The following is a 13,601-nucleotide window of genomic DNA, read 5'->3' as shown; positions in this document are numbered from 1 at the left end:
ATGAGACCCTCTGAATACGCTATCCCTCCCGGAGGTTTGGTGCTAGTCACCGGAGCCAATGGATACATTGCGTCGCATGTTGTCGATGTATTGTTAGAGCTGGGATACAATGTTCGCGGGACTGTTAGGCAAAGTAAACCATGGTTAGATCGCTTCTTCGAAGATAGATATGGCAAGGGCAGATATGAGAGCATCGTGGTGTCAGCAATGGAAGAAGAGGACGCCTTTGCCTCTGCTGCCAAAGGGACTGACGGAATCATTCATGTGGTAAGAAATGGGCTGATATGCCAATCTCTGTATTATATTTACTAACTTACGCCTAGGCCACAGACGTTAGCCTTGCCAGTGATCCTCATAGGATCATACCGGCTGTCCGAAATGGCACAATCAATGCCCTCAAGGCAGCTTCGAGTCAAGAGTCAGTGAAGCGCTTCGTTCTGACGTCGTCTTCTACTGCGGCAATCGTTCCTCAGGCCAACAAAAAGGGCGTCATAATCGATGAGAGTAAGCATCGATTGCATGTACTAGCTACGCATATATAACCTGGCCTAACAATCCCCCAGATACGTGGAACGACGACATTGTCGCTCTCGCATGGAGCGGCAAGGCGCCAGACTCTGCAAAAGGCTACGTAACGTACGCAGCTTCGAAGACTGAAGGGGAACGGGCCGCATGGAAGTGGGTGGAAGAGAACAAACCCGGGTTTGTTCTCAACACTGTATTGCCAAATTGCAATGTAGGCAAAGACTCTTGGCTCTCTCGCAGGCTATTCGCTTTTTCTCACGGACTGGCTAATGAATCTCAAGTTCGGCCGAATTTTGATACCAGAGCATATGCACGGTTCTACAATGGGCTTCGTTCGTAACTTTTTCAAGCGAGACTACTCTGCCCTGGAATTGCTGCCCCCACGTAAGTAAACAGGAGATTTTAGTTACGGCGACAAGAGTTCGATTGCTAAAAATGATGCATCATCCAGAATATTTCGTCGACGTCAGAGACACCGCTCGTCTACACGTGGCAGCCCTTCTTGACCCAAATGTCAAAGCAGAGCGCATATTCGCCTTTGCAACAGAGTACAACTGGACAGATGTGCTTACCATTTTGCGCAAACTACGTCCAGACCAGGAATTCCCTGACGATCCCGAAAATGAAGGCCGTGACTATACGGAAGTTGTTCCTATAGCCAGAGCCCAGAGGTTGCTTCAAGATTTTTTTGGCCAGGCAGATTGGACATCTCTGGAGGACAGTCTGGCAGCTGGGATTGAGGACATCTAGCGGCTGATTGCAATATGGCCTGTGTCTGCGTTGAGCTTTGAAGAGAGATGAAAATGCACAAGACATCTCTTTTTGGGATGTCTGTGGTATAGATGAAAGCTAAAATGGTATTTTGATCGAGTCGAGTTACATAGGAGTGACGCTATCGTCAATGACAAATAAATTCTGCGTATAATCCAAGCCATTTATCTACTACTACAGCTATATTTTCTCTAATATTACTACTATATCTACATTTCTCTAATAACTACCACTATATCTATATTCCTCTAGTAATTACTACAATATTTAGGTATAGAGTACAATTCAGATGCTGGCTGAATAGGCGTTCCCCTACAAAAGCACTTCTTAATGGGTTAATTGAGTGCTTTCATCGCTAAATGTATGTACTTATTTATTTTGCGGTCTCGGTTTTTCTACCCTCCGCTTGGCAGATACGTGACTACTACCTAGTGAACATCAGCTGTTGTATGTTTATTTTTATTTTATTTTTTAATTTTTTTTGTTATCATATTATGGGAATTTTTTTTGGTCATCCGCACGGGCGGAAGCTGTGAACTCGTCGATGGTTAATGTGTCTTCATTTTGGGTTCCATTTCCTTCTTTGGCCACACTGTTGTACTCTCAGGCTTCCGTCTCTCATCTCATATGACATGCTGTGCATGCAAGTGAGTGCAGGGAAATGCGAACCTTGAATTGCATGCTCTGCTGCTGATTTGCATCTCCCAATCCCGTCTTACTGTACATACAAGTGAATACGCATCTACATTATCATTGAATGAAATGGACGGGAGTGTTTTGTTGCACCCATTGGCGGCTAGCTCAGACCCAGGACAGATTCGCCATTAGATTAGGCTGAATCAGAGTAGCATTGGCCGTGCTAGACATCAAAACACGAGCATTCAAGGGCACCCAGACAGGTAGGTCCTAGCAAAAGGTACATACACAAATACATACATCCTTGCCCTGTGCAAACAAGACAAGCGCCAGTGAGGGGCGCAAAGCTTCCAGGGACCTGCAGCAGCGGGGAGCCCGGCGCTGATTGGCTGCCGCCCGGCCTCCAGTGGATTGTTCCAGGGCCTGGATTGACAGACAGCAGCTCCAGCGCCCTGCTCGAATCAACTCAACACCATGACGTTGCCACCTCAACCGCACTCGACCATCGCCATTTCACCTCGCTCTCCCGTCACTACTTCTCGGCCCAGCTGTGTGGTGCTCCTCAGGCAAGGCTAGACGCAGCGCAGAGTTGGAAATGTCGGCTCGGCCTCGTCCTGGCCGCCGCCCTGCTCCCGCCTTGCGCTGAGGGCCGTCACCATGTCCGACAGCTTCAGCAACATCCGAGTCTTCGTCCACTGGCGCGATCAGACCGTCTTCGCGGGCGAGGCGGTTCAATGCACCGTCACCTTTCGAAATATTGCCCCCGAGGCAAATCAGCAGCAGCAGCAGGTTCACTCCCGCCCTCCGTCGCAGTCACAGTCGCAGTCCGAGAGGCAGAGGCTTGCGTCGCCCATTCAAACCCGGGGCAAGGCGGCTGCATCGGCCAGAGGCCATAGGCGTGCGGCTCTATCGCTAAGCGTGCCATCGCCGAGCACAAGAAGCCGGCAGGGCTCGATCCAATGGCCTCAAGCCGTCGTTCCCGGCGACCCCCGGGGCCATGCGCACAAACGATCCGTGTCCATCGTCTCCATCGGATCAACCACCAGCACCATCGACGAGCATTCACAGTCGCCGCGTTATGAAAACTCCCCACGACAGCCGCGTCATTCGCATAATCGCGCCAGCAGTTTGCAGATTGCGTCCCGCGGGCCGCCCACAGTGCCCTCCACTCCCCAATCAGGTATTGCAACTACTTCAGCAAGCTATGTTATGACTATGGACAACCAATTGGCTGACTGATTCCCCCCAAGGCTCATTCTCCCAAAGAGGAACATCTTCTCCGCTATTTACTGCTTCATATCCTCCCGATCGATTTGGTCGGATACCAAGCGGTGGTCCAAGAAGCCCCCAGTCGTCAACTCTCTCGGTGCAGCGCAGGTCCTCCAAAACCTTGGCCAGCCCCATGCCCGAATTCCGATTCCCCGCTGCGCCCGCACCAGATTCGGAACCAATTGCGAGCCCTCGAAAAGCCTCGGGCAATAATATCCATCTAAGTCCAAGGACGGGACCGGTCGACAGCCCCATCCCTATACGCTCAAAGGAGCAGATCTCGCCTGCGCCCGACAGACCGATTCTTACCGCGCGTATACTCTCTAGCACGAGCATGGCTGGAGGGACACCCCGGAGCAGTGGTGAATTTTATTCGATAAGCAATCACTCGTCCGAGACGCTGGCCTCGGAATATGTGGCGCAGCCTCTGACCAGAGGTCCTGGGAGGCCAACGTATCCGCGCCGGGGTTCTGCCTTCTCCTTGCACCAGTCAAGGACCGAATCGCTCATGATGGGCTTTGCCCAAATCCAGGGCTCTTTTTCGCTAGATGGCTCCCTGATTAGTCTTGCACCGTTTGAACAGGTCAAAAAGAAGGCCGTTGTTGGCGGGCGAGGTGGTGGAGTGGTTGGACTGGAATCGGGTCGTCGAGAGAATGGCCTCTTGCGGGGCTTTGGCTGGGGAAGCATAAGCAATTCCCTAGGCGACTTTCTCGGTGGCGGAGAGCTGAGCACCATCAAGGAAATGCGTGGTGTTGCAAACTCAAAGGCCGTTCCCCTGCTGAGCACCCCGCAGTCGATCCTCTTTGTCGACTTACAGCTGGCTCCCGGCGAGAGCCGCTCATTTGAATACACATTCAAGCTCCCCAGAGGGCTGCCTCCTACACATAAAGGAAAGGCCATCAAGATTTCATACAGTCTAGTCATTGGCACCCAGAGACCAGGAGGCGCTAGAGAACAGAATGTTCGGACAGTTGAGGTACCGTTCCGTGTTTTGGGGAGCGTTAACAATTACGGCGAGATTCTCGGGCATGATCTCATGAACCCCTATATCTTGCTTCGTGATGAAGCCCTGGTGAAGATGGTTGGGAAGCAGCAGAAGAGCCATAGAGAACGCGAGGTCACCGGGGCAACAGCTGCCATGAGCGACTTTTTATCATACGTCGACGGCCTAACGAATCGACCTGGTGATAAAGCAGGCGGCTCGTTGCTGTCTCCGACGGCGACTCCAGATCTACGGCGTCTGTCATCGTCGAGCTTTGACGATACGACCTCGGCCAAAGAGGCAATCCGTCTTGCTATTATGAAGAGCAACCTGACTGGGCAAGGACAGCAGAGCGCCAATCGATTCGAAATTGCGCGGAATGGGCAGAGGGTCGGCGTTGTAATGCTGACCCGCCCAGCTTACCGTTTAGGAGAGGTCGTGACCATGGTTATCGACTTTTCAGATGCCGACATACCATGCTACGCGGTACACGCAACCCTGGAATCGTCAGAAAAAATAGATTCGACGCTGGCTCTGCGATCAGATTCGAGTATTCACAGAGTAACTCGCAAGGTGTACGTCGCCTCTTCTGAATCCACGCTCTTCACCCGACGGGTGGTTTTCACCCCTACGATACCCATCTCTGCTACGCCCGAATTTGTCACAAGCGGCATCAGCTTTGAATGGAAGATTCGCGTCGAATTTGTGGTGCCGTCACAGGGGCACGATGCCTTGAGGGGGCAGCAAACGCCATTCCCACTGCTGGAACAGATTTCGAGGGACGACAAGGGAGGGTTGGTTCTCGTAGCGGTTGAGAATTTGGCGTGCGAGAGCTTTGACGTGCCTGTGCCTCTGCGCGTGTACGGAGCGGTCGGAACTGGGTTGGAGCGCTTGGAGAGAGATGAGGCGGCCGAAGAGGGGCTTGTGGTGTAAACATGGAGTATTTTGTTTGTAAAGAGGAGGAGTTGGAGTATTGATGTTTGTGTTGTGTTGTGTTGTATGTGAGTCTTTCGAGCTTTTCTTTAAACTTGAGCCTCTTGAAGAAATGTAAAGTATCGATGATGATTGGAATCAAAAGGCATATGATGAAGGGATATTGACGCCATACATTGTGCTTGGTGAATGAAAAGTTGAGATGTCTGTACCCGGAAATAACCCATTCTAGTAAACATGCATCAGATAAAAGAAAAGGAAAAGTTTCATTATTCATTATGCTGGCTGGCCATTTCGCTCTAAATCACATCAAATTCACATCAAATTAGCAAACACAATGTGTTACCTCTTCCCCATGACATTCTGTACAACAGACCCCAACTCTCTGCCCTCATCACCACTTCTTCCCAAACTCATCCTCCTCTTCCTCATCCTCATCCACTCAACACCTCCCCAACACGAAAAGTGTCCAAAATCCCAAAAGATGTTCCGATGATGCACTTTATCTAAACTCTCCAACCCGCTCGGCGCCTCTAGAAACAGCCGCAGCTTCTGTATCTCCGAATCGTCCCTCCCGGCCTCCACAACGCGATCTATCCTCCCATCGTCAAACGCAATACCCCTCCAGAGTAAGATGCCCAACTTTCGTGCTGCTTCCACCTGTCTCAACTGTATCCCCTCTCGTCTAGTCAAAGACAAGAATTTCCTCCAAAACACTTGACGCAGCTCTTCATGGTCTTGATAATATCTGAAACCTTCAGAGGGAACGTGTTCTCCGAGGATCTCTTCGACGCCGTACAGAGCCATCCCAAAGGGCAGCCATTCTGCCTCAGCCCAGTCAATAAGTCCCGTCAACCGTCCCGTCTTTGCATCGACCATCATGTTTCCCGGGAGAACGTCTCCGTGCGTAAGACACCAATCCGATGCCTCTATGCTGTCAAGCCGGCTCTGCGCTTCAGAGACGTGCCTGAGCAAATCTTCTCCCGGGAGGCCATTTAAAAGACCAAGACGCCACCTCATAGACTCGCCGATTCTGCCCTTGGAAATACTACCCGCTAGCATCGGCACGTCTCCCAAAGGCTGTCGCCCGCGAAATCCCATAGCAAAAACCTTGGCCAGGCCGCGCATCAGCCTCCTGTTGTATATCTTATCGTCAGCTTCACGGCCATTCATCTTCCGCCTCGTCCGAAGCTCCGATAGAGGGATTCCTGGGATCCGTTTATGCAGGTAGACGTGCATCGCTGGTGATCCGACATTGCTATCGATATGTTGTATCACGATGTCTTGGATTTTGCCTAGGTACGTCGTTGTCGGAGCGTATTTGCCATAAATAGCCTTCACCTCGCTGCAAGTATCTATATCCAATATGAAAGCCTCTGGCCGAAACTGCAACAGATAATCTTTTGATAGATTTAACGTATAAGAGCAATAGCCCTGCGTCGACGTCGGCGTTGCTTCCAGGCCAGGGAACCGTACACGTGCATATTCATCGCACGCATCTCTAGTCGTCACATCAAATCCGTTGCGAATGAAGAACGCTTCAATATCCTGATCATTCAAATAAATCTCACTGTCAGCCGTGCGGCTGCCGGCCTTTTCGGAGCTGCCCCAAACCATAATCAACTGAATGACTTATATAGCTCAGGTGCACAGGTGCGTTGAGCGTCTATAACACAGCATAGTGCTATTACACGGCGCAAGAAGCTCCATGACAGGGGCCGAGTGGTTTAAGACATATTCAGGTCAGATGATGAGAGATGGAAACAGGCCCCCAAAGCAGCCCTTTATAAGTCCAAATGTTATCATAATTCGCACTCATAGGATCGCTAACCAAAAGCCACCCCCACATCCTCCGTGGCTCTTCCAAAGCTGCACATGACGCGGCCCCTCATCAGAGTGCGGCTGAAATCGCCATCATGGGCTGTATCCTGGTGAATCCTCAGGCCAGGCTGCAGGGGTTTACTCATGGAATATCATGTAACCGAGCAGCGCGGGCGCTCCCCCCCTTGTCACCGAGTCGTCGAGATGGAATGGATTATCATACATAAGTATTTCCCTGTGCGCTCACACGCGCTCTTCGCCTTGATACCGGCCATCTCAACAACCAGTTTAATATGTCGCGGTGAGTCTCTGGACGAGGTAGTCGCCGCTATTGATGCTGTCATACTTCTTCTCCTTCTCGGTTGCATACGTTCCCGGTAGCACCTCGATAAGGTCCTTGAAGTTGGGGTTGCAAAAGTAGCTGTCCATGCATTAGCAGTGCGGAACATCAAATATTGCATCATCATCCACTTACGCAATGCTATATCGTGAAGGATACGTCGCGCCCTCTTTTCGCGGCGGCTCTACTACCCTATGAATAGTGCTCTTAATCGTATCGTTGCTCCATCTCGCCAACAGATCGCCGGCGTTGACGACGATGGTGTCCTCCATGGGAGTTGCATCGACGAATGTTCCGTTGGGGCTCTTGACCTGCAAACCGCCCCGGTTATCCTGGAAGAGAAGTGTGATGGATCCATAATCCTATATCAAAAATATTAGATGAACTCCCTTAAGCAATCATGACGCGGTGTGTAATTGGCCGCTTACGCTGTGCTCCCCGGCACGAACTTGGCCTGGGGTATTGAAAATCTCAGACTTGACTTCCGGATAGTGTAGCAGCCGCAAGTTATTATCACCGACGTCAACAAACCGATCAAAAAAGCTCTCCTCAAATCCCATTCCCAAAGCGATAGCCCGCATGACTTCAATATGCAAAGCCTTGCACTGCTCAAAAAAGTCCTTCATATCCGTCTTGAAGCCAGTAATCGAGCCCTCTTCGCTAGGCCAGTTGTTTGGGTGGCCTTCCTCATCGTCGCGGCCAATCTCAAAGCTCTCCTTCAAGTCTGGCACTGCGCTACGAATCTTTTCCACCTCGGCAACGTCCTCTAGCAAGGAAACCTTTTCACGCCCCTGGGCCACGTAGCCACGGTTGGCCTGTGGAGTGGTCCATCCTAGGACCGCTTTCTTTTCGAGAGGTTGTGCAAAGAAGTTTGCCGACATAGCAAAGGTGTGCTTTACCGTGTCTTTCGAAATGGGGTGGTTCTTGAGATAGATGAAGCCAGCGCCTTGGAAGCCATTGAGAATCGCCTTGGCGGTCTCTTGCCGTGTGGTTGTGTCGCCATTCAAGAACTTGGAAAAGTCGATGAGCTAAATGCGGATGAGATCAGTTAAAAAGTCCAATCGGTTGATCAAACACAACGTAGTGTCATATAATGAGCGTCAAACAAGGTACTTACGGGAATGAAAAGTCCATCTTTGCTCACTGCAGCATCAGTCGCCATTGTATGCTCGGTTGGGTAAGAGTATGCTTAATTTCATGGATATTAATGTGTCCTAGCAGAGTATTTTATCAAGAAAATCCAGCCCAGGTACATGTATTGTCATAGGTATTTATATGGAAAACTCAAGTCCAAATTAGCGCAGAGCTACAAACTTCCCCATTCCAATGCAACCTCTGACACGCGATAGCGCGGGCGCTGAAGGACAGAGTCGTGCCACCGTATGAGATCCTCCAAACTGAGTGAGATAAAAAGCACTTCGTATCTCAAGCCAAAACTTAAGCCTGCGATAAGCTGGGGTCAAGACACGGCAGCTAGTATGCTTAGTCCGGGGTGTGTGCATTGGATGACTGATTCGCTGGACGCTGACTGGTGCAAAGGGCTGATTATCACGGTGGAGAGTTGAGAACTGGTGCGGGGCAATGATCTTTGATGTGCCATGCCCCTCTTCGAGACTCTCTAGCTTGCCTGTTAGGTGTTGTTTTGATGGCAATGGATCCGCGTATCAGTGCAACGTCTGCGTCGCTAAGAAGGAGGTCGCTGAAATGAACCCGTGTGCTGGAGTTAAGCCACTCGAGGGCTATACCCCCGCTATGCTGCTGACGGAAAGATGAGTTTGTCCCACCATCATACCTCTTCCTCCTGAGTAACAGCCTGAAGCTTGCTTGTTCAAGATCGATTCTTCTCCAGCGTGAGATGGCGACCTCCAAGATTCGCGTTGTGGACATCCACACGCACATGTATCCTCCGTCGTATATCAAGATCCTCGAATCCCGCTCCGCAATCCCTCTGGTCCGTTCATTTCCACAGGCCGCTGATCCCCGCCTGATACTCCTCGAAGCCGAAGTCAAATCTCTTGAGGAAGCCACTCAAGATGCCACAGCTAAACTTCCTGGACGGCCGCTCACTTCTCACTTCGCATCGCTTGCTCAAAAGGTCCATTTCATGGACACCCATGGTATCGACATTTCTGTCATATCTCTGGCTAATCCATGGCTTGATTTCCTGAGTGCCTCTGAGTCGGGGAAGATGGCTGAATCCGTCAACGAAGAGTTTTCGCGAATGTGCAGCGAGCATCCTGGACGTTTGTTTTTCTTTGCAACTCTGCCTCTAACCGCGCCTCTTGAGACGTTGCTGGCCGCGGTATCACATGTACAAGGCCTCAAATACTGCAGAGGGATTATCCTCGGCACCACAGGTTTGGGCAAGGGACTTGATGATCCCGCTCTACTGCCTATTCTTGAAGCTGTGGCAGCGGCCCACCTGACTATCTTCTTGCACCCGCATTATGGACTTCCGAATGAAGTATGGGGACCTAGAGCCAGCGCAGAGTATGGTCACGTTCTGCCCCTCGCCCTCGGCTTTCCAATGGAAACCACCATTGCAGTGACGCGGATGTACTTGGCGGGTGTATTCGACAAGGTGCGAGATCTGAGAATGATCCTAGCCCACAGCGGAGGGACCCTTCCTTTCCTAGCAGGCAGGATTGAAAGCTGCGTCCTGCATGACGGACAGCTTGTGAGAGAAGGCAAAGTTGGAAAGGGTCGACGGACAGTTTGGGAAGTTTTGAAGGAACAGATCTACCTTGACGCGGTTATTTATTCCGAAGTTGGACTCAAGGCGGCGATAGACGCCACTGGGGCCGATAGATTGATGTTCGGAACTGATCATCCCTTCTTCCCACCTCTTGAAACAGATGAGCAAGGAGAGTGGGAGAGCGTGAGTTTGAATGCTGCAGCAGTGACTAAGGCTGTTGGTGAAGGGTCGGGGGAGGCATCGGCCATCATGGGAGGTAATGCTATAAGCATCCTTCGCCTGGATCAAGATATTTGAATAAAGTGGCGCTGGCTATTTTTGAGTAGTTCGTGCCAAACTGTAGACAGATGAGATATCAGAATGGGTTTGTGGTGTCTCGTTCCTCTGCGTAGGAATAGTTAGACAGCCGCGTCTTGCTGAAATTTTGTCTCTGCATCGTAGATCCGTTGCCTGGCTTCCCTCATTTCCTTCTCGGCGTTTTCGAGCTCCTCGCTATTCGTTACGTCCAGCTTCTGCAGGTTTCTCACCGCTTGAACAGCTCGCAACTTGTCGCAAACCAGTTCCCAGTACATCTTTTTTACTGAGCCGAGATCCACAAGATAATCGCCAGGAACCAGAACGGCGCCATTTGCAGGTCCCGAGGATTTCTTGACAGCACCCGTGGCCTTGAGCGACTCCTTGACCTGCTTCCGCCTTGCCTTTTCCTCTTTCTTCTCCTTGAGTCGTCGCCTAGCCTCGGCCAAGTCCTCCATTTCCTGCGCTGCCTCAGCCTGCCGCTTCTTTTCTTCCTCATGGAGACGCTGCTCCTCTGCTAGCCGCTCCCGCTCCTTGTCCAACTTCTCTTGCTCTCTCTGTTGCTGCTGCTGCCTCTGCTGTCTATGAGCATTTTCGCGGGCCTCAAGGTCGTCGGCAAACTTTTGGTGTTCCCTGTCCATGGCCTCGCGCTCCTGCTTGCGCAACAGTTTGGCCTTGAGGGACTGATCATAAGCAGCACGAGCATTTGGATCGGACAAAATGTCCCTGGCTCTCTCAAATAGCTCCCATTTTGCTGCATCAAAGTTCTCGCGCGCCTTGTCCGGATGGTAGTTCAAAGACGCTTTTCTCCAAGCTCGGTGGATGTCTTCCTTGGGAGTGAGAGCGTCCACCCCAAGGAGCTCATAGAGGTCAATATTCTTGTCCGCATACTCATTTGCGAACCCTAAAAGGTCCGCCTTCTTGTCGTCACTCATTGCAAGAGTCTGTCGGTTTCTTCCGAGTTATGTGCGAGATGAAGTTTGGTATAACGACTCGGAGAGAGTATGTCGCTGCTGAAGAAGTCAAAAAAAAGAAAAGAATTGAAGCTTTTGGTGCAAGTCGGTTTTTTAATGAGTAATTTGAATGAAGAGAAAAGAGTTTTCTAGAATTTTGATGTCGTTTAAACGGCGCCTGCCTGATGCTTATGAGATTTTTTGAGTGGTAGAATGCAGTCGCGCCTTCGCGCCTTAGCTTGATACGCTATCACGTGACTCCCAGAAGCCTCCAAACTTGCCACAATGAACAAAGCATCAGGTACTCAAGACAGTGCAAATCCCATTTATATCTTCATTCACCTCTATAAAATGCCGTCTTTCCAAATTCCAATGCCGTATTATATCCTAATGCCCTAACTCATGAAACACGCTAAATTGTCTGTGAACATCACTACTCTGCCATTAAATGATCAATCTTCAAGCGATAGCTCCTCGACCGCCTTACTCCTTGCCACTTCTCAAGGCGGGAATCTTCTTCCCCTGCCAGTCAATATCCTGAGTCTCGGCAAATAGATAGACGTTTGGCGTTCCCTCTGAGAGTTGAAGCAGATATCTCTCATAAGGCCCCAATGGCTCCTCCACCATGATCCTCTGCTTAGGGTCCGTAGGCGCAGAACCCTTTGGCCCCGCGAACTCCCAAATCCATCTTCCAGTCTGTTGTTTATCCACTCCAGATTCATCGAGCGGGCCTTGCCACCAACTAGGATGATGAGGGATTGAATCTTCAAATGTTGCATCTGTATGCTTCAACTGCCAGCTGGATAGTGAGGGACAGCTCCAGATTCCCTTGTCGTCCAATCCAAGCCCTTTGCAAGCAAGGCGTACTCTGGCAGAGCTGTGAATACGTTCATTGGTGTCTTGCAAGAAGATGTTGGTGTCACGTTCTGTCTTCGGATCGGTTCGCTTATATAAACCAGGCGTCCTGTCTTCGAATCCCGAGAGCTTGTATATGAAGCTGCCAGCCTTGTTGATGGACCCGAGTGCCCACGGCCGCACAGGCTGGTTGCTTGAATAGATGGGGTCAACAGCCCATTTTGGGCCCTTCTTCTTTGTAGTTTGCAGGCTTTTGTAGTAGCCGATGGTCTTTTGTGCGACCCTCTCGAGACATGACAAATCGAACTCGACTCCGACAGATGCCATCTGGTCCATCATCCCTGGTGTGCCCAATTATCAGTTCCTGGCTCAATTCTTTTACCAACAATTTTTCTCCTGATGAATAATACTTACAAGCAAGTGAAGAGTCAGAGGCTTCTTGGTCGGGCCAACCACCACCACAGTTTCCATGGTTTCCTGGGAACCAGACCTGCCTAAGATCGGTCGTCAACCTATTCTCTGGAAGACGTTCCCAGACAGCTGGAGAAAATGGAGCGCGGGTTTCATCTAGAGCAAGTGCCTGAAAGGCATGTTCTATGCGGTCCGACAGCGATGTATCATGCCATTTATATGTGCTGTGGAGGTTAGGTTCCTGCGATGCCGCAAATAGAAGGGAGACTTATTCGTCGTTTGAGGGATGAATGCCTATCTTGTCCAGCCACGAGACCTTGGGGATGCCCAGGCTACCAACAGTGTCCCAAACGCAGACGGCCTTGATTTTGATCAACTCGCCATTCTCCTGGTACACGCGTGTATACCCCAGCTCCTCGAGCCTCTTTCGGTATACGGCGGCTGCGTTTGGTCCTTTGGGTTTGTTGGGAAACGGCTGCCCTGGGAACTCGTCGTCATAATTATCGTTGTTCCAGTTCTCCATGTCCTTGAAGATGGGATAGAAGTACTCCAAGCCCTCTCTGGTGAGAAGGCCTAGGTTGCCAATCATTCCCGCGACCGATCGAGCTGTGAAGGCCCCTCGAGAAAATCCGACGAGGAATATTTCATCGCCGTCCATATGATTGGAGGATAGGTATGAGTACGCATCGCGGACTCGCTACATTTCCAAGTCAGCTCAATTTGCTTTCCAGAGAGAGTGCGATTCTTCTCACTTCTGAGAGACCCAGGCCGAATGCGCCGCCGGTGAGGGTGTCAATGGCATTACTACCAGTTCCCACTCCGGATTCATATGACATGACTTGCAGGGTGCCATCGTTGCACCGCCGCTTGAAGCATCGGCTAATTCGCGTCACATTCGAAGGTACTTGAAGTGTTCCCTGGGGGTGCTCCAGAGTCGGCTCTACGTAGCCGTTGTCGCTATTCATCCACGTCCCATCGCAACAGACGATGAGTCGCTTGTGGACAGGAGGCTGAGAACCCATCTGGACGATTTTCGCAAATCTTTTACGTATGAGACTGCTTGGGTAATTGATTGTTGTGAGTAATGAGAAGCACAACCTGACAAAGGACACCACT

General features: G+C 50.7%; 7 protein-coding genes across 7 annotated transcripts; 3 read left to right on the top strand and 4 right to left on the bottom strand.

Annotated features, from left to right (window-relative positions):
* Positions 1-1,275, top strand: V8C40DRAFT_266528 (uncharacterized protein; the record flags this gene model as incomplete). The annotated part of the gene is made up of 5 exons (XM_083219763.1): positions 1-267; positions 324-504; positions 564-736; positions 807-909; positions 977-1,275. 5 exons carry the CDS (start codon positions 1-3, stop codon positions 1,273-1,275), a joined length of 1,023 nt encoding a protein of 340 aa, XP_083072651.1.
* A 1,130-nt stretch (positions 1,276-2,405) lies between these two features.
* On the top strand, positions 2,406-5,415 carry V8C40DRAFT_246957 (Rgp1-domain-containing protein). Its single transcript, XM_083216217.1, has 2 exons — positions 2,406-3,112; positions 3,183-5,415. The coding sequence occupies exons 1-2, from the start codon at positions 2,590-2,592 to the stop codon at positions 5,114-5,116; spliced, it is 2,457 nt and encodes an 818-aa protein (XP_083072650.1). The 5' UTR covers positions 2,406-2,589; the 3' UTR covers positions 5,117-5,415.
* On the bottom strand, positions 5,288-7,380 carry V8C40DRAFT_28176 (aminoglycoside phosphotransferase family protein). Its single transcript, XM_083221673.1, has one exon. It carries the CDS (start codon positions 6,731-6,733, stop codon positions 5,459-5,461), a length of 1,275 nt encoding a protein of 424 aa, XP_083072649.1. The 5' UTR covers positions 6,734-7,380; the 3' UTR covers positions 5,288-5,458.
* V8C40DRAFT_279809 (isopenicillin N synthase family dioxygenase) lies at positions 7,226-8,955 on the bottom strand (the record flags this gene model as incomplete). Its single annotated transcript, XM_083221289.1, has 4 exons — positions 8,395-8,955; positions 7,706-8,305; positions 7,413-7,639; positions 7,226-7,358 (listed from the first exon to the last, which is right to left on the bottom strand). The coding sequence occupies exons 1-4, from the start codon at positions 8,437-8,439 to the stop codon at positions 7,226-7,228; spliced, it is 1,005 nt and encodes a 334-aa protein (XP_083072648.1). The 5' UTR covers positions 8,440-8,955.
* A 109-nt stretch (positions 8,956-9,064) lies between these two features.
* V8C40DRAFT_246951 (amidohydrolase family protein) lies at positions 9,065-10,391 on the top strand. Its single transcript, XM_083216216.1, has one exon. It carries the CDS (start codon positions 9,133-9,135, stop codon positions 10,267-10,269), a length of 1,137 nt encoding a protein of 378 aa, XP_083072647.1. The 5' UTR covers positions 9,065-9,132; the 3' UTR covers positions 10,270-10,391.
* On the bottom strand, positions 10,072-11,410 carry V8C40DRAFT_246949 (J domain-containing protein; the record flags this gene model as incomplete). Its single annotated transcript, XM_083216215.1, has 1 exon — positions 10,072-11,410. A coding segment is annotated over exon 1 (737 nt), but the record flags the coding sequence as incomplete, so codon positions are not given.
* A 130-nt stretch (positions 11,411-11,540) lies between these two features.
* Positions 11,541-13,507, bottom strand: V8C40DRAFT_279807 (T6SS phospholipase effector Tle1-like catalytic domain-containing protein; the record flags this gene model as incomplete). The annotated part of the gene is made up of 4 exons (XM_083221288.1): positions 11,541-12,415; positions 12,489-12,709; positions 12,797-13,182; positions 13,238-13,507. The coding sequence occupies 4 exons, from the start codon at positions 13,505-13,507 to the stop codon at positions 11,703-11,705; spliced, it is 1,590 nt and encodes a 529-aa protein (XP_083072645.1). The 3' UTR covers positions 11,541-11,702.
* Positions 13,508-13,601: the final 94 nt, after the last annotated feature.

The sequence above is a fragment of the Trichoderma camerunense genome, assembly GCF_050948025.1.
Source record: "Trichoderma camerunense strain CBS 138272 chromosome Unknown V8C40scaffold_10, whole genome shotgun sequence".
NCBI classification, from domain to species: domain Eukaryota; kingdom Fungi; phylum Ascomycota; class Sordariomycetes; order Hypocreales; family Hypocreaceae; genus Trichoderma; species Trichoderma camerunense.
This window is presented reverse-complemented; position numbering and strand designations above follow the sequence as displayed.